This window comes from Zerene cesonia, chromosome 13, assembly GCF_012273895.1.
Source record: "Zerene cesonia ecotype Mississippi chromosome 13, Zerene_cesonia_1.1, whole genome shotgun sequence".
Classification (NCBI taxonomy): Eukaryota; Metazoa; Arthropoda; class Insecta; order Lepidoptera; family Pieridae; genus Zerene; species Zerene cesonia.
Window position 1 is genome coordinate 7767486 of NC_052114.1, and position 23976 is coordinate 7791461.

The 23976-nt window shown below is 33.0% G+C and overlaps 2 protein-coding genes across 2 annotated transcripts in view; one reads left to right on the top strand and one right to left on the bottom strand.

The window, feature by feature from the left end:
* The window catches only part of LOC119831327 (cytochrome P450 4C1-like), an 8602-nt gene extending 7597 nt beyond the window's left edge, over positions 1 to 1005 (top strand). The window contains exons 8-10 of the mRNA XM_038354629.1: positions 124 to 275; positions 397 to 573; positions 839 to 1005. Of these exons, the coding sequence (XP_038210557.1) occupies positions 124 to 275; positions 397 to 573; positions 839 to 1005 (496 nt within the window). The remainder of the gene's footprint in view (positions 1 to 123; positions 276 to 396; positions 574 to 838) is intronic.
* Positions 1006 to 10736: 9731 nt separating this feature from the next.
* LOC119831393 (NACHT domain- and WD repeat-containing protein 1) overlaps positions 10737 to 23976 on the bottom strand; it is an 85492-nt gene continuing 72252 nt past the window's right edge. The window contains exons 23-31 of the mRNA XM_038354716.1: positions 23534 to 23728; positions 22208 to 22406; positions 19258 to 19395; positions 18586 to 18672; positions 15805 to 15949; positions 14362 to 14434; positions 13769 to 13873; positions 12600 to 12675; positions 10737 to 11317 (exon numbers count right to left, since the gene is read on the bottom strand). Coding sequence (XP_038210644.1) covers positions 11301 to 11317; positions 12600 to 12675; positions 13769 to 13873; positions 14362 to 14434; positions 15805 to 15949; positions 18586 to 18672; positions 19258 to 19395; positions 22208 to 22406; positions 23534 to 23728 — 1035 coding nt within the window. The 3' untranslated portion in view covers positions 10737 to 11300. The remainder of the gene's footprint in view (positions 11318 to 12599; positions 12676 to 13768; positions 13874 to 14361; positions 14435 to 15804; positions 15950 to 18585; positions 18673 to 19257; positions 19396 to 22207; positions 22407 to 23533; positions 23729 to 23976) is intronic.

The following is a 23976-nucleotide window of genomic DNA, read 5'->3' on the forward strand; positions in this document are numbered from 1 at the left end:
AAACGTCGGGTTAATAATATAATGAATAAATCGCGTTTAAAATCCGTTAAAAAGTTTTTAATTTCTAAAAGATAAAAATCCATACATTTTTTGATATAGTCAAAATAATATATTTTGTCATAGGATTAAAAAAGCAGTTGGCGATTCTGACCGAGTTTTGAATAAAGATGACCTGCAGAATATAACGTATTTAGGAGCTGTGTTAAAAGAGTCATTGCGTTTATTTCCACCTGTGCCTATAGTTGCACGTAAAACTCAAAACGAAGTAAAACTGCGTAAGCATACAACCTTTATTTTACTTATATTATCTATATGTTATCCATATGTTACTCATACCTTCTGGCCTTAAATTTTTCTAGAAGACTAGTTGTTAAACCGAATTTTTTTTTCAAACAGCATCAGGTGTAATCTTACCTTCTAATATCGGTGTATTAATATCCATTTGGGGAATAAATCGAGACCCGGAGACTTGGGGCCCTGACGCTGATTGCTTCGTACCTGAAAGACATCTTATTGAAACCGAAAATGCTCCAACAATGATACCCTTTAGTTCAGGACCCAGGAATTGCGTCGGTGGGTTTTTGTCTTTATTAATACCGATTCCTCGTTTCCGTCAATTTATTTAACCTGATTGTTATCTGATTGCTCTGTACTTGTTGTGTTCCTGTCTTCATTATGGGACAAAGCGGAGGACCTGATAATTTATTTTCTATATTATATATTTTGTAAGGAAAAAACATATATTTATCTGAGTCGACTGACAAAGCTCTGGGAGCAAATATATAGCTATACACGTTTTTTTATTTTTATCCTACAATTCATTTAAATTTAATTTCAGGTTATCACTACGCCTTGATGTCGGTCAAAATATCGCTTATTGCTATACTGCGAAGGTTTAGAATTGTCGGTGAAGAGGAAACCGGCCCTGCTCCAACCATGGAGTGTGACTTCACTCTCTTGATGAAAGCTAAGGATGGTTATAGTATCGCTTTAGAAAATCGTTAAAATTTGTAGTAATAATTTTGTTCCCAGCTAAATGTTACTACTGTTAGTTGAGATAATAGGTGTTAACTTATATCATTATCGTATTTTTCTATTATTTTAATTGTGAGCCTTTATCTGTTTGTATAAACAATTCAGCATTATTTTACATAATATGAAACTTCATCAAAGGATCGAGGACCATATTTTAATCTCAAGAACTGTGCAAATTTAACGCAAAACTTGGCGAAGTAAATTTGAAAATACTAATAGAGTTATGAAAAATATTTAAAACCAACCATCGCCCATTGTTCTTGTCTTGAGATAATTGCATGAAGCAATCACTTAAAACTTTTATTTCAAGCCCCAGGGTCCACCACGACGAACTAAGTTTTTCCATTTCCCGAGGCTAATAAAAGGTTAATTGGATGGATATTTTTATACGGTCTTATGCTTTTATTAGCTATTCTTAGTTCAACAGTTATGGTCTATAACGGGGAATTTTATTGGGACTAAAGCGATATATATATGACACCAGGATTTTACCGTTTTTGCTTATAGTGAAAGAATCGGGTCACGAACTTGGTGAATCTCGGAAGGCGATAAATATCTCGGTTAGTTACTAGTTTCCCAACTGTTCATTTCAACTGATTTACTACCAAAAGCGCTGATCTAGCTGTGGGCCTTCAAGCGTTTAAACTTCTGTAATGGATGTCCATTGTTTGTAGTAATTGTAGACACATTAAAGCGTTGATATGAATCAGGCTAAATCTATCAGGAAAGAATTTTAGTGTTATAATTTTAATAGTACGAGACCCTACATAATAAATTTAACATAAACCATTTAATTACTTTTAAACAGATAAAGTCACAAAAATAATAGTGCAGTGGTGGCTCAGTGGTGAGAACCTCGGACTTCAAAATCAATAAGCCGGGGTTTGAGACCGAGCGAATTTGCAGGAAATAAATTGATTTTCTGTTTATCTGCACATGTGGTTTCACGATCACTTAAAACGGTGAAGGAAAACATCGTGAGGAAACCGGCATGTCCAAGAATCAAAAATTCGACATGTGACATCCGCCAATCCGCACTTGGCCAGCGTAGCGGATTACGGTCTGAACCCTCATAGGAGACCTGTCCTGTGTCATGTCCCAGCAGTGTGAACATATATGGGCTGATGATGATGATGACGATGATGATGATGATGATGATGATGATTTAATTAGTACTTTATAATTAAAGTTATGTTTTAAATTGAATGAACATAATGTTAAATGAAACATGTTCGTTATTGACACTTACCAATTATACTTATCCATTTCTCATCAATTAATCACCGGTTCCAATTTATCCGGATAACGTAAAATGTATCAATATTAAAAAGGAACATTGCATTCATTCAAACAAAACATTTATATTTCAAAACGTAAATATTCAGACATGACAAATAGCCAGAACTTTTACACTCAAAGTAGAAATGAAATGGATGGTTATATTGTACAATTTATCATCTGCGTTCAGAGCTGCACTAAAAGTTTATGCAAACAAGTAATGGCCATTTGCATGTGTCTACCAATAGCTACAACAGCATAGCAGTAAATCAGTTGATATACATTTTTAGTTTTATCATTGTGTCCTTTCACACTTTTATGTGGTATTCACACTTTCATGTGTAATTTAAAACATCCAACATTAGCTATGTTAGATGTTTTAAATTTGTAGATTGTTAAATTTTATACTATGTGAAAAATTGTAAAGTATACGTTTTTTGCAAATAAACTATTATTATTTTTCTGTCGTATCGGGCAATCGACCTGGAGGTAAACTCTGCAATTTTAATAAAATGATGCACCATTACGATTCAATTATCATAGTAACAAAATTCGTATTCGACAAAAACTAAATCGCAGTCATAATAGTAACGTACTTCAACTGTAATGGTGTCTTGATGAGCCAATTCTTAGTGTTGCCAACGAAAATACACTACAATTACACATTGACATAAGCCAAACCAAGTGTTTCAATAGTATACTTTCTAATGCTGACACGAACCAATTGAGACGCAATTGCGAATTTTATTAAGTTTATCGACTCTTCGTTCTTCTGGTTTGCCTGATGGTAAGCGATCACCACCACCCATGGACGTGTAGACTTCTGCAAATGAGTTGCCCTCTTTTAAGGGATTTGGGATGAGGAAAGGGTTAGGTGTGGCAAAGGTTACTGGCCTCCGTTCCACCCCATATGTTTTCCACTGTTCTCCAATATAATATGTCCTAATAAAATAAATACAATGAAATCTTTTCCTACTTGCTTATCAAAATAAACCAATTAATTAATAAAATTATAAACAGTTACGAACAGTGGCAAGTCCTTATTAAAAAAAAAACTGGGTGAGCCATTAACAAGGAGAAGAAGTATTAAAGAAAACTAGTTTCAAAAATAAATCAACTGAATAAAAAAACTCATTCCTGCGTTCTAAAATCAACAATGTTGAAATAACAAAAAAAAAAAAACCGTCATTAACATGTACTCAGTTAAACCCTAGAGTGGGTTTCGAAACAACCGAATACTAATTGGAAAAATCTGGTTTGTTGACAAAAAACAAATGAACCATTCACTGCTGTACACTTTTACAACCGTTCGTTTTTTTATCGAGAAATACAATAAAGGAAAAATGCACGCTGTTTGCCATATGAGTATGTGTTTTTTTTTTCATGTTGTTAATTTTGTTTATAATGATTTATATTGTCGATGATATGTTTTATATCCCTGTTTTAGATACGCTAGCAAGTAGAAAAGTTTCGTAATAATATACGTCACACAGTATAAACATAATATAAGCCGAAAACGATTAAGAACACAAATAATACAAGAAGAAGTTTCGGATTTCGAATTTCGAGTAAAACGGATTTTCAAAATGTTCTGGAAACTACCAGCTTGTAAATGCTTTGAAAAATGGTACCGATGTAGCTCCTACTTTATTCGATATCGCCTCGTTTGTCTATGTCCAGAAACGGAGCGATATTCATGGTTTATTACCTAACAGCTTCAGTGCGCTCGCTTGCGTAAAGGGCTAGATACTAAGTTTATTTTAGATTAAATTATGAGAATGATAGGAACAACACACTTTTATTACAATAATATATACAGTATGGTATATACTTAATTAAATACCTTTTTTATATCATATAATATATATAAAATATACAGTCTTAATACGCTAGACCTACGGACAAGATAAATTCAGCTACTTTTTCTCTTGATTTATTTTTATTAATCAAGATCTAAATTGGAGCATAAATCAAAAAACAATTGGCTTCATTTTGTCAGTCGGGCTTGTTTTCCCTGAATTTATCCATTCGGCTTAATCCTTTGTCTCGACTCCAACACTTTTTACATTTTGCGCCACATTTTTTCCGTATTGTTTCATGTAAGCATATTAAAAATGGAAATTTATTATTTTATAATATTACTGAATAATTTCTTATAAGGACTTGTAAAACACACTTATAAGTGTGTTTTTCATAATTAGACGAAAGAGAAATAATTAGACTCAACAAACATACGAACCGAGACCTCTCCAATTAACGTATTCAAATAAATATATTTGGCAAGTTATTTCAGTTTCCATGTATTGTTTGATATTTTAGTATAGGGGTGTTAATTTTCAAGGAGTGAATGCTGTCAGATTCCGAACAGGCGTTGTGTGAGGTTGAACCAAACCGGAGTTAAACGCGTTAATCTCTCTGTGACCCAGCCGGCGTCATGACAGGGGATCGTGAGAATTCTATAATCTATACGATCTTGTTATTTCTGGAAACTTCCATTCGAGACCAGTTTTAAAATCAATATTAATAGGAATCTCAATTGAGTAACTTAATCTTTAAGACATTTAGATAAGGTTTAAAATAATATTGAGGCTCTGTATCTTATACGCTTAACTATATTCATGCTGTAAATAATAAAGCGATACTTTAGGTACATAACAGAAAGTGCTTCTGCGGATGCGTTGTCCGCTTTTAAAAGGCAAGATAAAGGGAAAGGATTGACGACCCCATCCTACCAGTCCATTCCTACTTTCCAGTCCTCAATCCTTTCCCCTTAAAAGAGGGCGGCTCTGCAAATGTTCATGGGCGGTGGTGATCGCTTATAATCAGCCCAACCAACACTCATTTGCCCGTTTTTGGCATAAAATATGTTACGTAATTGAAAATAATGTTAAGTACATTACAGTTAAAAAACAATTTTATATAGCCTGTCTGTACTCATCGTAATGAGATTCTCTGTAGATTTAATAAAATCATTATTCGGATTCCACATATTACAGTGTATTCGTATGCCGGGGCTGCCTTTGTTGAATTAACAAAAGGTAGAAAAGTACAAGAAAATAACGCACGCGATGAGGCAATCGAAGCGATATCGTGTGATCTTGGAATAAGATAGAAATTAAAAATTGAAGATAGGTATCTAGCTACTACAACATTTAGCACTTCCATCTACTCATTCAGCTGGCGCTTTTCATCAAAAACGCCATAAGGCAAAGTACTATACCCCATAAAATATAAAGTTGATACTTTCATTGCCAGTAATTATAGGTACGTACAATTCGGTTTTCCACGAGGAAATTATTATGCTTACTAAAATAAAAATATATACTACACGTTGTTGTTCTAATGAGCAATAGATAGATGAAACTTTATAAACTTTATAGGTATTTTCAGATAATCTCAAATCCACTGCCACATTATTGTAAACAGTAGGTATATTGCGGTAATTCTTCTTGATAACTAAGGTACATAAATATTATTTCTAAATAAAAATCATTCATCAACAAATATTAAATTAAAAAGCCGTTTAAGAGCAATAATGCTCGTAGATATTGTCGTTTCGCCATTCACAAACCTTGCATTGTACAATGAAATATATATTATTTAAAAGGAACAATACTTCAAAGCAGCGTTAATTATCCGTTATTCAAATCCTGTCTCCCCTATGTATCTATTTACTGAACAACCCTAGGGTCTAGTTAATCAAGTTGATCTAGCTAATGTCGTACCAATTGAATTATAGTGCAAGGTCGTAGGAACGTAATCACCTGTTAAACAGCCAGCCAACTGAAGGTCCGTTCCGTACTAATTTTACGCCCAATTTGTTTCACATTAGGGGATCGATATATTTACTTAAGGCATATTTCACGAAGGTATGCTTTAGTTTAATAATAACATGAATAGGGTATATAAATAATAAACACGGTAAAATACATAAGTATTTATACTTTATTTACTGTATTTTTAATAACATTATATAATTCAGCCTGGACACTTCATCGATTCTGTATACAAACAGGTACATAATAATATTATAAAAAATAAAATCGTATACAATATAGAAAGCTTAATGAAGGATTCAAAGTTTTAAAAGTAAGAAACCGCAGTGAAGAAATGATAATTTAACATCTGCTTGAAACTATGGCAGACGCTAAGGGCCTTCTAATTAAGTTTTTTTTAAACTTCCATAACTTAACCGTACTTTTATTTCCAAATAGCCAAAAAAATATTGAAAAGGCGCAATGGTATATTGTAATAACTGAAGCAACAAAATATAGTGTTGTGTACAAGTGATCTCCCTTTAAAATAAACATAATTTTATGAATATCTACAATCACTTGTTGAAAACAGAAACTGAATAAAAGAATCATCATGACTGTGACGATACGTATGTTTTTATCGGAATTCTTGACTTTTCTTCTTAAAATTGCCCTCAAAACCATCACGAGAAGTATAGCGTTACCTATTAGCAATGGCCATCTCATAATCACAAAGTAAATTATTAAGAACATCATTAACTTCTTAAAGTATAAAACGCATACGCAGTGGAGCAAAACGACGACAATCAAGGGAAGGTTCCAAACAATCAGAGCAACTTTCACTATGTTGGTACATCGTAAATTGAAGACCTTTACAAAACTGTCGTACATTTGTTTTGTGAATATAAACATCCAGATTGTCATTGTGGCTTCTATATAAATTGACAACATTAATTGACTATGTTCCGGAAAAAGATAACTAAACTGGCATATTCTTAGCACATCATAACAATACCTGACGAGCGTGTAAAGAAATCTCGATATCATCAACTGAATGAGCACTTGGTTCTTGTAGTTAGTTCTCCATTGTGTGAACAAGTACGACGTGACTAATAGCAGAGCCAGGGCGATTGTCGATAGACACATTCCCAGAGTTATAGTTACCACACGAAAAATTGATTCGGGAGTCCAGGTGTCTTCAGTGTGGATAATACTAGTTTCATAACATTCACAGCTGCACTGGTATATTGATATATTTAAGCGCATTTTAACAGATTTCTTTCATTACTGTTGACACGAGTCGTTTAAATGGAAAGAACCCTGCGAGGTTTACTGTTTTAATTAAACATTTCCTACTGACGCGCAATAAAATTTGCATTTTCACTTAAGGGTTAATGCCCAAACTTCGATGAGCTTCTCTAAGCACTTTCTGGGTAGCTATGAGTAATAATTTCGAAGTTAATTCAAGTGATAAATATGTTTATCTTTAAGAGATAAGATAGCTCTTCAAAAATTATTAACAACTTTCTGATAAGGATGCACATTATTATATCATTAACCTTGTTTATTATTCTGCACGATTAGCAGGTAAGTGCTTTTATATATAAACTTTATTGATATATGAATAATAAAACTCATAAAAATTCTCAACTTTTACCTGATTCATATACTCGTATCACGTAAATATTATGTTAAAAAGAATTAATGTTCACTCAATTATTATTATTTAGACATCTGCCAAAGCTATCACTATAGCCCAATTGATCTTACCTGTATAGTTGGTTTTTAAATTTTTATTTTATTTATGGATTATTATTGTACAGAGAAACTCTCAAGCTCCTAGACTATATAGTACGGTTTTAGGTGTTGTATTAATAAAAGTGGTCTGATCAGTTGATGAAATTGAGTTAAGGGGAAGTTTTCAAGATCATAATATTGAACAATTGTCCTAGTTAGTTGACTGTAAAGGATGCCTTTTGCCTTAACCTTTAAGTAGTTAAGTAGGCACCTACACATTTAGCTAATAAGGAAAAATGTATAAACTAAAGCCTTAGTCATTAATAATTGAGTATAGAAATCTGGACCACACTAAGTACCTCAGCCTACATGGGTGTATAAATAAAACAGCTCATAGGAAACAGAGAATTTATTTTCAGGTAATAACATCACGACAGGTCAAAAATAAAATTCGTTCGAATGATAGGAAAATTCAATTATTTATAAAATTTCATACAAATAGTCAACAAGGATACACAGTTTCCCTATAAAGAGCACACAAAGAGTAACAACAATATTTTCGATGGAATTATAACAGCGTTGTTTTAGAGAAAAATAAATAATGTCTCTTAATTGTATAAAATTATTAATTAAAATGACCTTTGGCTTACCAAAAATTTTAAACAGTGCGCATCAAATTAATAGTTGCTTTTATAAAATTTTATTTAAAAAAAATCAATCCGCCTTCAAACTGTCCGAACTAGACTGGTATTTAATGGGACCACATCAACTTTGAAATAAAACAAGAATCGTCATAATCGGATATTATCGGAAATGAGAATCTTAAATTACCAAACTCCACTTGGATTTAGGTAGATACTTTTCTAAAATATTTTGATGCAGTCGTGCTCTTGGTAACTTCGGTTGACTGTCAAGATGTCAAATTATTGTTTTTCTGTACGACACAGAGTTCATAAAATATTGTTCTTACAAATGAATTCTCTTTAAGGTGTCAGATTAGAATTAAAGACGAAGCAAATAATTATAGTTCTCCGTAGTCAAAGATAGTAAATTTTATAAATTTAATAAAATCATTATTTTCCAAGAGACAGACTCTAATGCTATATAAACTACAAGATGTGCAACTACTTATAAAATATTATTGCGTATTCTAACAATAGGTAACCACTAATATAAATTGAAACTACAAAATGAATTTTCGCATACCTTTTTTTGATATTGCTGTAACAACAGATATCAAAAAAATAAACAATATTTCACAACTTTGTTGAGATCCGTTCAAAGTATTATTGTAATAACAATGCTCCTAAAGCTGAAATAAATAAAATTATCAAATGTAAACGCTAAACTGTTTTAAAACCAACGAAATAAAATTTACAAAATGTCGATATTAATCGAAAATTAAACAAATGTCATTTGTACACAAATAGAAGACATTAAACTATTACATCGCAATATTACATTTAAGCAAAAACACAATCAGCAATGGATTTCCGAAAAAGATTAAATCTCTTTAAATAATAATTTAAAAAAAAAACTAACCCATTTCCAAATAGTCACAACTAAACCAAATTTAAATGGGACAACATGAAAGGCACCAGCTATCAAATAAAAGAAGAATCTTAAAAATCGGTTCACCCAGATAAACAAACAAAAAGATGTAACAAACACAATTACAATCGAATTCGTTAACCTTCTCCTGTTTTTGAAATCGGTTGACAAAATTTAAATCTATATTCGATTCATATGAAATCGTTATTTACACAATAATTATAAACTGATTCAAATAAACTGAAACAATTTAAATTCCTGATTCGAAATGCAAATTTTTCTCACTTTGGTTTATAATATTCACCAGACAATGCATTACTCGTATATAAAATGAAATAACTACATTTCAAGTGTAAGTATCCTAACGTTAATTACCTTGACTTTCAAAAAGAAAATTTACTGAATGATGTATTAAGAACATGTGTGTGGTTGTCCTATTAAATTGAATAAAACGTCAGAAATTTTGAATAAAACGTCAATATTTAAAAAGAACATTAGGGGGCAACCGAGAAGTTTCTAAAAACAGTATAATAATTCTAGTAGATGTTCAATAAAATTTTTTTAATGTGGTAGTCGAGCACGCTTCGGCACGAATTGGGCCAGCTCGCACCGGGGGAAGTAGCACACCCCCACAGAAAACCGGCGTGAAATAATGGCATGCCACTGTGTTTCGTACGGTGAGTGGGGGAGCCGGAGGCCCGTTTTCGTTTAGTTTTTATTGTAATGATTCGTCTTAAGCTTGTTCTATTCCCCCGATGAACAAATGTTGTTGATCTAGCACTTCCAACAACACATCTTCACCCACTTTTCATTTCTACTTTTAAATCATTGCAGCTTTTACCAACAAAAACCTAAATCTAGTCTTATGCGATCTAGGTTATGAAATAAGTCCACAGGCTTTTTAAACAGCCCTTGAAAGAGTAAACAAGGCATGAGAAAAAACAATTGCAGATCTAAGTAGTTTTATTTGGAATATGTTGTTTAATTTTGTGTTGCATTTATGTATTTCCGTTATTATGTTTTGTATATTCAAATTTATTGTTCTTGTGTAAAATCATCCAAATATGTTAACCCAAACTTTATTTTTCCAGTTTCATTAATGTTTTATGTGAGACGTTTAAATCCTACAACACGTGTAAAATGTAAGTACATAGAATAAGTACACTAGACCATCACTAGAGTATAAGTTATTTTACTTATTTTAGGGTTACTTGCTTTGATACTTACTTAGAAGTCTTAACAAGGGATCACAGTTTGGAAAACTAATTCGATATAAGAAGGATGTTAAATAATGTAGCGCTTATTATTAAATATTTAGAAAGTAAATGTGATAGCGAAATGCTCGAAATGCAATATCTACGGGACAGTCACACATACAGTAATTATCTACTTGAATATCCCTAACAGTATTGGTATATATCGGTGTTTTTAAATAACAAATTAAATATAAAAACAATAAATACACTTTGAATATAGCACATTACGATTATTCTAAATTTATAGTAGATAACATCAACATTCATACTCTAAATAGTATAAAACAAGTCTCTGTAACTTCATTTCTTATATCACTGTATTAAATAAAAATAGTTTTAATTAAATCATTATAACAGAATTTAGAAACGCGAAAAAATGAAGTTAAAGAAACTTATCCAATAGAAGCTACAACTATAAGATCACATTGCAGAGGCTTAGGAGGTTAAGAATTACTTAAGGTACCTACGCTAGGTTTATTCAACAAACTACGATTACATTTAGCCCGTAAGCTCTGAGATAAGTGCAATTAAAAACAATTGAAAACCACAGCTAGAATTGTACTATAAAAAGTAAATAACGGTTAAACTTATCATAAAATTAATCTTCAACAAAGTATATTTAATACGTTGAGACCAGCTCAAAAAAACAAGCTAACGAAGTTCCAAATAAATTGAGTTTGTTGTTGTTTTACTCCACCATATGTTCTGTAATAGAAGAGTTCAAATTAAAATTTGTACATAAAACACAAGCAATAGTTAGATGGATTCAGTCTGATATTAATTAAACCTTATAAAAAGAGACACTTGGAATTCCCTTTTACAGAAGCTTTATTCTTAAAGCTATAGTGGATGTGCGGTTGCGACGAAATATATTTCATGTAATATTTTATCTGTACACCAGGACAGTTGTTTATGTGGTGGTATATATCTATTGTTCTTTTTATTTATTACAGTAGGTACTCGGAGTAAGCAAGATTTTTTGTCAATCATTAGAATTCCTATTACAAATTAATAGGAAGTCTAATGATTACAAATTAAAAATATTTGAATATGAGTGTGTTATAAGAAAAACAAAAGTATCACAACATTTTTTTTAATGAATCCAAAAACTATTATAGTTTTAAGTACATTGAATGGAAATGCAGAATTTTCACACACACGTTTTATCGATCTCAGTAGAAAGTGGATAAAGCCCTCTACTCTCTAATTAGAATATACTTCTAGAGATCTATCTTTATGACGTTTATAAATGAAGCAGCACTTAAAAATACTGAAAGGCCTTTTAGAAATTAAAAAAATTTTAACGGATTTTATACGCGATTTATTCATTATATTATTAATCCGACGTTTCGAACACTTTACAGCGAGCGTAGTCACGGGGAGACTGTCTCCTCGTGGGTTAATATTAAAGTTTACGTGGGTATATATATATATATATATAAAGTTTACGCACAACACCACAACCATAAGACAAAAAAAAATTATTGATTGTTTCTTTATACTTATTAGCTAAATAAATTTTAATAACCGCACTAAGGATTAAGGATCTCTTATTGTGTGGGTGTGGCGTGAGACACACACCTACGTCTGATTTATTACACTGAACATTTTATTGACATCTTTTTGTGTCTCCACTATTAAATATAGTTACTTTATTAGTATCCTGGCAACGTAACTTTTAGTTAAAGTTTAGTGGTAAATGTTTGCCTTTAAAAAATTTTAAGTCACGATATTTTGTTTTTGCTCGCGTATAACCAAACGATTTCACGAGAGTAATATACATAAAGACTTATCCCATCTTAATCCCGACGTCTTTTACACTAATTATTATTAATTAGTGATCAAATCCGCTAAACAGTTTAATTACGCAAGTAACGTCAAATACGTTCACAAAAAGAACCTTCCTTGTTAAGAACCTCCATTGTCACACAACATATTGAACTCAAAGATAACTAAAGTATAACTATAACTATAGGCGATCCCTTACCTTGCTCCTCGACAGGAGTATGCTCTTCATCAGACGAGTCGAGCCGCTCGATTAACGAGCTCTGTTTGGATAGCGACTGTAATGGGAACAATATTATGTTCTACATTCTGACAACACTGAACTATATACCTATATATATGAATTAACTTATACACACAATTATATGAAAAATGATTCACTAGAAAATGAAATAAATATATTAAATAAACTACGAAACAATGAAATAAACTACGAAAACTTTTCTATTTCGACTATTAAACAAAAAGCTGCACACATTTGATCACCTTTAGGTTCAAATAGGTCCAAAAATATGTACAAAATTGGAGCAGTTGTTTCTTGGCAATTTAATTTAGGACAAGGGTTCATTAGTCTCAAATTAAAAGTGTTACTTTTATATGAAAAAAAAAACCTTAATGTGATAAATAATCTCATAAAAGTCAGAGTGGTGAGATAGAGAAACATCGCTATAGATTAAACGTCATCTCTCTTTGGTAATTAATTATACGTAATTTTAATGGCTCAATATTGAACGTCAATGTCTGTCAATCTTAAAATTAACCTGGACTTCGTTTCTAATAAAATAATTTCGTTAAAAGTTTAGAAGCTAGGTGTTATGTTAAAACGATTTATGGAAATTAAGGTGATAGATTCGCAAGTAGTTTCAGAATATTTAATTTTAAATAATTGGTACAGTTCATTTCTTTTTATTTATAACGTAAATCAATCATGATTACTTATTATAAATATACACAAGCTTAGTGCTATATTTCCTGCGCAGAAGTTTTTTCAAGAAACCGGTATCTTAAGTAGGTAACTACTTTTACTCTTACTACAATAATGCAAGCAAAAATAAATAAATAGTACAAAATAATAGTCCAGGATATACTACATAAAGATATATAGACAAATTAAATTTGCATAAATGTAGTATTTGGACGGAATTTTTCGGATATGGTTCTTTTTATTCTCTCATTAAAATAAAATAGAAATAATTTTTATACCGTTAAGTGCAATTTATGTATATTTGAATATGATAACGGATACAAACAATTTGACAAAAGGGACTCAAGAAACAAAAACTGATCGTACTGCGGGAAATTTTGAAATTGCGAATTAAATACAGTAAATAAAATATAAACAAAAGATAATAATACAATATTGTGACATACTTTGTTGGAACGTCGCCTGGGCGGCGAGATCTTGTTCCAGAGCGCTTCCAGCTGGTCGAAGTGCTGCGACTGCGCCAGCGCCGCCTGCTCCGGGCCCAAGCTCACCTGGGTCATATATTGGGACATTTTTTTTGTTTCTCTATGAAAGCATGCATTTGTACTAATTGCCGCTTGAACTAATGCTTTCCTTGCCCTTCCTGGTCCTCTCCTTTTCTCATGTCGTCAATCCTTTTCTCCCACTCCACTTAAAAGCGGGCAAGGCACAGAGGCACTTTACAAATGTTCACGAGCCATGATCATCATCGCTTATGTTTGGTTAAGTTCACATATTATATGCATTTTGTAAAACTGCAGCCATACTGTATAATATCTAAGTGAGATATGATTTATTTAGGAAATAAATGACTATTACCAAATTGAGAAGACTTTTGGTACACAACTTCTAACATTTCTTTTCCAGAATATCAAATTTAATATGGTAAATGTTAAAACTGTGTAAAATGACGATTCGAAAATGCTTCTATAAGAAGTCTAATTGAATAAATAAATGTTTGGGTTTCAGTGTGAGTTTGAGAACATAAAAAAATACATACCTGCGAACCAAGATCCTTGGCCTTCGCTTCTTGAATCTTAGATATTTCCTCCATGGACGCTGAGACGGAGAATCTACAAAACAAAATTCCAAAATTTCTTCTAGAATGTTCTATGATTATCTAAATAGCAACATCAAACTATTCCTGAAATAGCCTGCGTAATTGAACCGGCAGAAAGTTGTAGTGCCGATGACCGGCTCATTATGAAAGGTCAGTGGAAACAGTCTCACTTAGCTTATGCATTTCATATTAACTAACGTTTAATGAAGAATTGGAAAGTCAGTATTTATTTAAAATTTATTTAATAGAGATCTATCAACAATATTAAAAAATTTGCAACGTCTTTCGTTTATTTTGTCTACATTGCAAATGCATAGCTATTTGCTTTATCGATACTTTTATTCAAGAATGTATTATAAGGTCCGTTGAATGGTGTGTGAATAAAAATTTAATATTAAAAATTTCTGTGCATATATTAATGCAAACATTTGTGCAATCTGTTCGCAAAAGAGAACTTTTTAGTCGACCACTCTCATCTCGAATATGTATGAATTTTTAATTAAACGGATTTCCCTCGGAAATCTCATATTACATTAGGCCATGTATAAAACCAGCATTCATTTCCTAATTTTGCTATGAAGTGAGAACGATTTCAATACTTTTTGTGTTAGTCTTTCAGGAATTTAGCCCCAAAAAGCTTTTGTAATGTGTCCTGCAATTTTGAGTGTATCCTATTCGACTATCCCATCTAAAATATTAATATTATGACTTCACCCCATTTCGAGTAATAGCAAGACACGTATTTCCCGTATTCCCATTCCTTCGTATCCTGCAATCTCATCATATCCACAATTTCCTTTAAGCTGCTATTACATGTTGCGGATGCTAATGCGATACGATTATCGTCTAGTACCTACCGAAGTATTTGCTTGGCAATTTTAGTTATCTGAACAACATTATTTAATAGGTTTTATTTAGTAGTGGCAAATTGTTTTCATCTTTAAGCAAGGCTGCAGTAACACTTTATTTAGCTAATAAATTACTTTGACTTTGGTACTAAGGAGTTATAGAGGAGAAAATGGTTAATAAGGGTTTGCAATTCCATGGAATCCGCATCTTTTAGTCCCCTGAATCAGCTTGAAAGTGGGGTTGAATTGATCCGTGGATCATCCGAACAAAAAAAAATGGGCTAAAACTTTTGCGAATATAACGGGAATATCTTATCTTAATAAATTAACACCTATTTTTATTTAACATATTAAACTTAAACACACATACAAAAATTAATATTTAAACAAAAAACACTACTTTAATTGATTAAGGTGATACAGCGAGATACCGCGCGGTATTTAATGATCTACAGCCCTATTGCCACCATAAAAAAACTTTTAGTTATGCAACTTCACAACCTTTTTTTTATAAATATAAATAAGTAAATCCCACCTCCGTTTAAGTCGTTCATCAACTTGCGCCATCATAGCAGCTGATGTTAAATGTGCGTATTTCTTCTGCCAAGTGTAAGTGTCCAATGACACTTCTTTCTTGAGCAATCTTCTCATTGGCCGCTTCGGAGCTAGTGGACGAAGTTCTGTTGGAAAATAGAATTAACCTTAATCTCCAAACTATTAAGTACATCTTATAAAAAGATGTATATATTTGTCCATCGAAATATGTAGACAAGAATAATATCCTTCCTAATATTATAAATGCGAAAGTTTGTAAGGACGTGCTTGCGTTTGTTGCTCTTTCACGCAAAAACTACAGAACTGATTGCAATGAAATTTGGTACGTAGACAGCTGGACTACTGGAATAACATATAGGCTTTTTATCCCGATATTCCTACGGGATACGGACTAACGCGGGTGTAACCGCGGGCGCAGCTAGTATTTTCATAATATAGAAAGTCATTTTTAAGATTTGGGAATAATTATTAAATAATCTGACATAAAATTACGAACTCAAATAACAAAAGGAGAACATTTATTCTCTCTTTAATTTTTATTAACAAATTATGAATTTTTATATGCAATGGCTCACGAACGCTCGTTATTTGAGAAAAAAACAAGCATTCCATATAACAAAGATATATATACAACTAAAACTAGCCATTTAAGCAATGTGTTTGGCTTATTTTCCAAAAATGTATACTGCAGCGAAACCGCTGAAACATTTTGTGGTGTGGAACAATTCACGCGGTCGCATACCAGACCACATTAACCTTGCTCCGTGATATAACTATGGGACTCATTTGAGCTTGAGGGAACAATAAACCGTTAATTAATTGGAACAATACATTTTCACGTCATTTAATAAATCATCGATGTACTGTTGATGTTTGTTTTGAGGTCTGTGTCAAATTATTTAATAAATATTTAAGTGTTTACTTTTATCAATAATTTGGTAACTAAAGCTTCTGAAATTCGATTTAACTCAATTGGGTTTGGTGTACACAAAGCATTACCTTAGCAGTATCGTCATAAGTTAAGAAACAAAGGTATATTCCTGAGGGGAATCATATTTCCCCACACGATTTATATCTATTGTTTTAGGATAATGCATCGATCGTGCTGCTTTGAATTCATAGATAGTGATCAGACATGCGGATATAAACAACTAGGGATTCCATTTATGAATGTTGTAAAAAATATTTTTCTCAGGAACGCGTAATTGGAAAAAGGTTGTAGTCGGTTAATGTTGCTTTCCCGATGAGTTTATTTAAATATATATTGAAGATTGTGTCCTGATTTTCAATATCACAGCATATTATAGCGTCGTTAAAATATCTCTATGTTTCTCGCAAAAAGCGTATCAAAGAATCAATAAGCAGCATTTTAAATAAATTCAAAATTTATAATCAAATTCTATTGAATAGATGGAATCAGAAGGCGGGGTAAATTGCACTCAGGGAACTTTCTAATGAAGCAGAGTGGAATCGATGTGGAATCAGCCAACCACTTACAAAACTAAGTATCTTCCATAATATTCAACATTCTCGAATCATACGGTATGGAGATGAGAAATTTTTAAGCAAATTGGAATTGTTCAATATATACATTACAAAATGTCCGTTTAATGGTGTTCGTGTGTTTGTTAGTCTTTCATGCAAAAACAACTGAACCGATGCAATGAAATTTAGTACGTAGATACCTGGGCAACTGGAATAACATGTAGGCAACTTTTTATCCCGATATTCCTACGGGGTACAGACTTACGCGGGGCGCAGCTAGTTTTTTATAATTATAAATTTTTATATATTTTTATAAATCAGTATTTCTTAGAAAAGGTTGAAAACAATTTTTTTTCCCTGGCACAATAAAATTTGCTGTGTCAGCCAGTATACAATATTATTTTAATTCGTTTACCTGTAAACCTATTAAAACGCAAATGTTATTTTCTGATTTGCAGTTAACACGGTATATACTATGTGCGAAAATTCCGTTTAACTTTTCCAATCACCGCGTATGGCATGTGATGGAGTCGAGTTAATAAGATTTTCATTCAAAACACGATTATATTGAACTTGGTTTATAAAAACACTGCATATTATTTGGTATTTTATGCAGATAATATGTTTATTTAGTAATAAAATTATAAACTGGGTGTAATGTTTCGTGGAGTTTAGTGACTCTGTTATCGGTTCCACTTTTAATAGTATGATATTATTTCCTTCACCAACAGTTTGATACCATTTTATATACAGTACACTATGATAGCTTAGTAACCAACAAAATTAGGAAAACAGTTTTTGTATCTACTTATACGCTTTTATTACAAACCTGACTGACGTGAAATTATGTATACATCGTATCAGGAATACAATTTAAGCGAACTTAGTATCTATTCAATTATTATCGTCGTTTTTGAATATTGGCAAAATCTACAATGTAAAAGATAACAAATACCATAAAAATACTCAATGTTTATTTTCTATTTGCGCACCATATTTATTTGCAATTTTGTGTTTTAAATGCATTGGATAAATCTGCCAACCCGCACTTGGCCAGCGCGGTGGATTATGGCCTGAACCCTCATAGGAGGCCTGTGTCCCAGCAGTTGGAACATACATGGGCTGATGATGATGATGAAGGATAAAAATCAAAAAAAAAAACGATTCGCGTCCCACAGAAATAACGTAAACAAGTAAAAACTTACAAGACATTTTCTGTTTATCCAACACACAAACACACAAATGATTTACTAAACAAGTGTAAGCTAGTACATACCATCAACGTCCTTAGTGGGCGCAGCGTAAGTCGGAATCTTGACGTAGGTGGCGGGCGTGTTGTGCAAACAGATTATCGGCAGACAACCTGTTGGGTGTTATTGTTCAATGGAATAGCTTCACTAATTGCTATTGATTTATTCAAGTGTGGATTAATAGGAACGTTTAAGAAAAAATTTATATAAATAAATCCAAGTTGGTTCGTGCTAGGTGACTTAATTACGACGAATTCAATAGTTTAACAATTAATTTCGTATTTATTATACAGCCTGAGCCCTCATAGGCGACCTATGCCCCAGCACTGGGAACATTTTTTTTAATAATAATGAAATCTTTATTTTGCCAAAACATACCTTACATATCTATGTACATTGCCTCTTAAACTAGAAAAACTCAGAACATATGGGCTAATAACATACATGGGCTGATGATGATGATACAATATTGTATAATAACTAGCTTTTGCTCGCGGCTTAGCACGCTTAAAATTCGGAGTTGTTAATAGATATACATGTTACATATAAATCTTAAATCACTATATCTAAAAAACCATCAGAATCCGTTTCGTAGTTTAAAAGATTCAATCATACAGTGTATCTGTTTTATTTTATACAATGTAGTGATTACAGTGTACTAATTGTGTAGATGACAATGCCACCAAGTGTGGTCTCACCTCTATCGAGCAAGTGCACGACGATGCGCGAGCAGTCGCTGGTGATCTGCAAGTCGAGCAGCGGCACGTGCAGCGCCAGCGACGTGAGCGCGAGCCCGCGTTTCGTCTCCCAGATTATCAGCGTTTTGTCTTCCGCGCCTGTTTTCGATTTTATGACAATAAAAGCTAAGGAAATGACACATCCTCGGTCTTGGAATGTCGGTGAAAGAAAAATCACGATTAAATATGCATTCGAGAAGTCTTTTTTTGTCATCGGCGGCGGGTCGCCTGTTGGTAAGCGTTATCACTGCCCAGGAACATTAGGAGAGGCGTAAGGTCGATTGCAGACCTTTCGGTTCTACATGGACTGCCGACTTTAAGTTGAAAAGGTATTAAGAAAGGATTGACGAGAGGAATAAAGTAAAGGACTGGAAAGGGTAAGGAAAAGGATATGGGCCTCGGGCTCCCTCACTCACCGTACGAAACACAATAGCATGCTATTATTTCACGCCAGTTTTCTGTGGGGGTGTGTCACTTCCCTGGTGGGAGCTGGCCCAATTTGTGCCGAAGCGTGTTCAACTCCCACATACAAGTCTATGACGGTTATATATAAAAAAAATTATATATTTTAAAAATATAATGATATGAGATACAACGTATTTCGATTGTATCTATAATATTTAAAATGTTTCGAAACGTTAAGGATAATGGTCCCCTAAACATAATATTTGTTATGGATCTAATATGTTTCCTAGATTATCTTTTGGCAAGTTCCGTTATTAACCAGTAACTAACACCGAAATGTTGTCATTATACTGGTCAATGTAATAACTATGCTTAGCTCAGTCGGGATGTGCTCTATAGTCTATCCTATAACCACTAGATGCTTGAAGATGCTTGAATAATTGACCCGTTTACTGTCTTGCTATGCAATGCTACCCAGAGAGCATGTGTGAATTAGTTCTGTTCATTTCCATATCACGCTATTATTTCACGTAGTAGTTAAGTAGTAAGGAACTGATTCTTGGATTATTACTAGATTAGAGAAATAATGAACTATTGATAGTATTGACGATTGATACGCGAAGAAAAAGTCTTCTTGGTTGTTACCTTTGTTGTTTCTAAATAGTATTTCCTATCTACTTTTTGAATTTTTATGTTTTTCGAAAAAAATAGTTTTGCTTATTTAATTTTTACCATAACTACTATATACGAGTTTTATACTTTTGCATAAAAATATATTTAATAGAATTTGAGGTGAATCGTTAACGTACCAAACTTTAGGTGACTTAAAAAAAGAATATGTTATATTATGACTATAAATGTATGGAAATATAAGTATATGGAGTACCGAACCAAATTTGTATAAATATTTTGATTGAAGTTCAATTAGTACCGTTTGAATTAAAATAAATGCTAAACAACTGTAGGTACGATTATCGACTTTGTAATTAAATATTTTGTCATCACGACGACGGGTCCATATTACACTAAATTGATATAATTTACAGTATAGATTTGTATCAGCGTATGATAGAATGTCATGCAATACATTAGATTTTCTAGGTCAAACTAAAACTTTGTTTACAAATATCCTCATATTTAAAATGTCATTATAATGTCAATTTATGTCCATGAAAAAAGGAATTGTGAAGCTTATTTTATTTTAATACAAGTACTACGGTACATTCTTATAATAATCCTACAGCATTATCAAGGATTCTCTAGGGGAATTAAATTAACCCTTGATGTAAGGGTCTTAAGTGCTTCTCCGACGTTGAATAGACTGCGAGAAAATTAAATAAATGAGTCCGAGATTCACTGCGAATAACCATATTTCCTTTTAAATTTTACCGAAAGAAACTTCCACCTCGAAATTTAAATATGAATAGTTTTGATATACGGCTAAACTTAATCAGAGTTTTGGTATGTTGCGAAAAATTTATGGGAATTTTAATATGACCCGGAAAGAAAGTATTACTTTTATCGACGTAGATTTATAGCATATGAGTGGCGTGACAGGGGTATAATTTATAACCCCTACTGGTTTATTGCGTATTTACAAGAAATGATTCGTTAAGGAGGGTCATAAAACTAAGGTGAGCTTAGTGGGAATCGTTAATGGCAGCATTTTGTTTTTTTGCAAATATCATGAGGCAGGTTATTTTACTTACAGCACTAATATGACAAACGGTGATCGAATTGATATACTTTTTAAACTAGTCTGGTTATATGCTCTTAGTGAACTATATTAAAATAATGGTCATGTTCTCTAACTCAAAATGTTCCTACTTTTGTTTCCATAAGTTTTTCGCTTGATTTAAAACAGGCGAAGAAAACGTTTTAACCGTGACAGTCTGTAAGAGTTTTAAGAAATAAAAGTTGCGAAAGATTTATCGCTTCGTTAACTCAAGTTCGGTTGTGTCGCGATAATTTTATCGTATTTTTTATTAATTGTTTTCTAACTTTCTTTAATTATTTTCTAAGTTGGAATAAATTTTTGTTGCTTGTTGTATCTTTTCTGATCTTTTCTTAGGTACTTCTTCTATTTATTAATTTTAATAAGTCTTTTTCTTAAAAAATAGCGTGATCTAATAATTATATTAGTATCGGCTTTTTGGTGCTTCCGAATATTGCGAATAACGGCATAACTCTTATAATGCAGCCAAAAGTATAACGTAGTTGGTAAATGTTATAAAAAATATTTATTCTATTATAATCAACATAAATTAATAAATTAGATTGTAATATGTTTACATTTCTTGATTATTCAAAAGGATAATCCTTTTAGTTCTCTTCTTTCTCTCACTCAGATCTTCCAAAATTGAAAAGTCGAAATTTCCAATAAATAAAATCAATTGTTTTATAAAGTCTCTACACTATACCTAATAAGAACGTACCCTAAAAACTGCTCAATATATTGACAAAATCGCACACATAACCCTAAACCACTCTTAATGAACCAACTCACCAGAAACAGCAATCGTTCCATCTCCAGTGACCTTAACACAGGTGACTTTGCCCAAATGCCCCGAGAGCAGATGCACGTCGGAGCCAGTATTGATGTCCCACACAATGAGGTTGCAGTCCCACGAGCCGGAGACCACTTGCGTCTTGTTCGTGATGGAGACCGCTACGCAGGTCACTATGTCCGTGTGACCCACTAGTACCTAGAGTGTAGCGTTCAGTTATTTCTTAATGTTTTACATACACGAGGAAATGAAAGGAAGAAGTAATATTTGAGTTTTAAGTGTTGGAGTTGTCTTGCTAATATTTCAACATTGTTTTTGAAAGAGAACTAAAATGCTATTACATTTTGATAAAGATAGAAAGATACTTAATTCGTTTTTTTTTCAATAAGAGCTGACCAATTTCAACCCCCAAAAAATTCAAATAAATACTTTAATTTTATATGCTACGTATAAAAAGTATAGAAATAATTCCGAATAAGATTTTGTTACGTTTAACTTTTCTTCTGACTCATAATCATTTGAATTGTGAAATAAGCAGACGAGAGTTAAGAGGGTAAGTCGTAGATTCCATGAAAAATGCGAGTGTTTTTTAGCAAGATAGTCTTAACTAGAATGAATAATTGAACGGAGAGTACATAGATATTTAGAACGTTTTCGTCTTGGGAAATATACTCTGATTTCTAATAATCTGGATTCACGCGCCACGTTGAAAAGGATTGAGATATCTTTATTTTTGTTAAGCAATTCTCGAGAGAGTGCAGTTTATGATCGAAGCAGTGAATTGTCTTTTATAGCGCACTAAGGACTTAAATTCACTGGTCTGTTATGAAGATTTTTCATGTATTTACTTCTGAACTAGAATTGGGTCATGGGAAAATCAGTATAAAAATAAGGAAGTACTCTTTTAGTTGCGTTACTGAATTTTATATTGATCGTGTCGGAGTACTTTTTATATTTATATCATGAATACCGAAATAATAAATATCATCCCATTTACAAAATATATTTACATTCAATATTTCCCCTATACTGGCAATTACCATAATAAACACAGCTTACCCTCATTTAAACATTTACTAACTAGCCACTCTTCTAATAACCAAATTCACTTGTCACTACTACCTCGTCCCGTTTAAAACACCACCCGTTTCGACCCAATTTCCCCTCCCACATCCTGCATATTTTTACCAAATCTTGCATGGGTTGCTTGGTAGAAATTGCTATTGGGCAACCTCCTTTGCATGTTATATCCCGCTTTGTCATAATTGTAATGTTTAATGTGTGCAATAAAGAATATCCAACGAATTGAGGTGGATTGCGCTCACCTGCGACAGCTTCCCGCCGTCCAGCTTCCACACCTTGAGCGACATGTCCATGGAGCCGGTGACGACGTGCTGCGAGTCGGCCGTGAGCGCCGCGCACGTGACGCGCTCCGCGTGCGACACGCCGCGCCGCTCCTCGCCGCTGTCGCCCTCCGCCAGCGCCCAGATGCGCACCGAGCTCTCGCCCTCCGACAGCACCTGCGCCGCGCGCGCACTCACTCACCTCACCCCACCTCACCTCACCACACCTCACCCACGTGCGGTAAGGGTAGGCGACCCTTGGGCGGCCCACCAGCCCGGCACAGGCCATGGATGCCAATGGATTGCCAACTTTACTCAATATGGGAAATAAAGGAGAGGTCGATGGAAGGGATAATATAACATAAAAAAGATATTATAAAGAAATATACAGATATAACTGGTCCATACTATTGGCAGGTACCTAC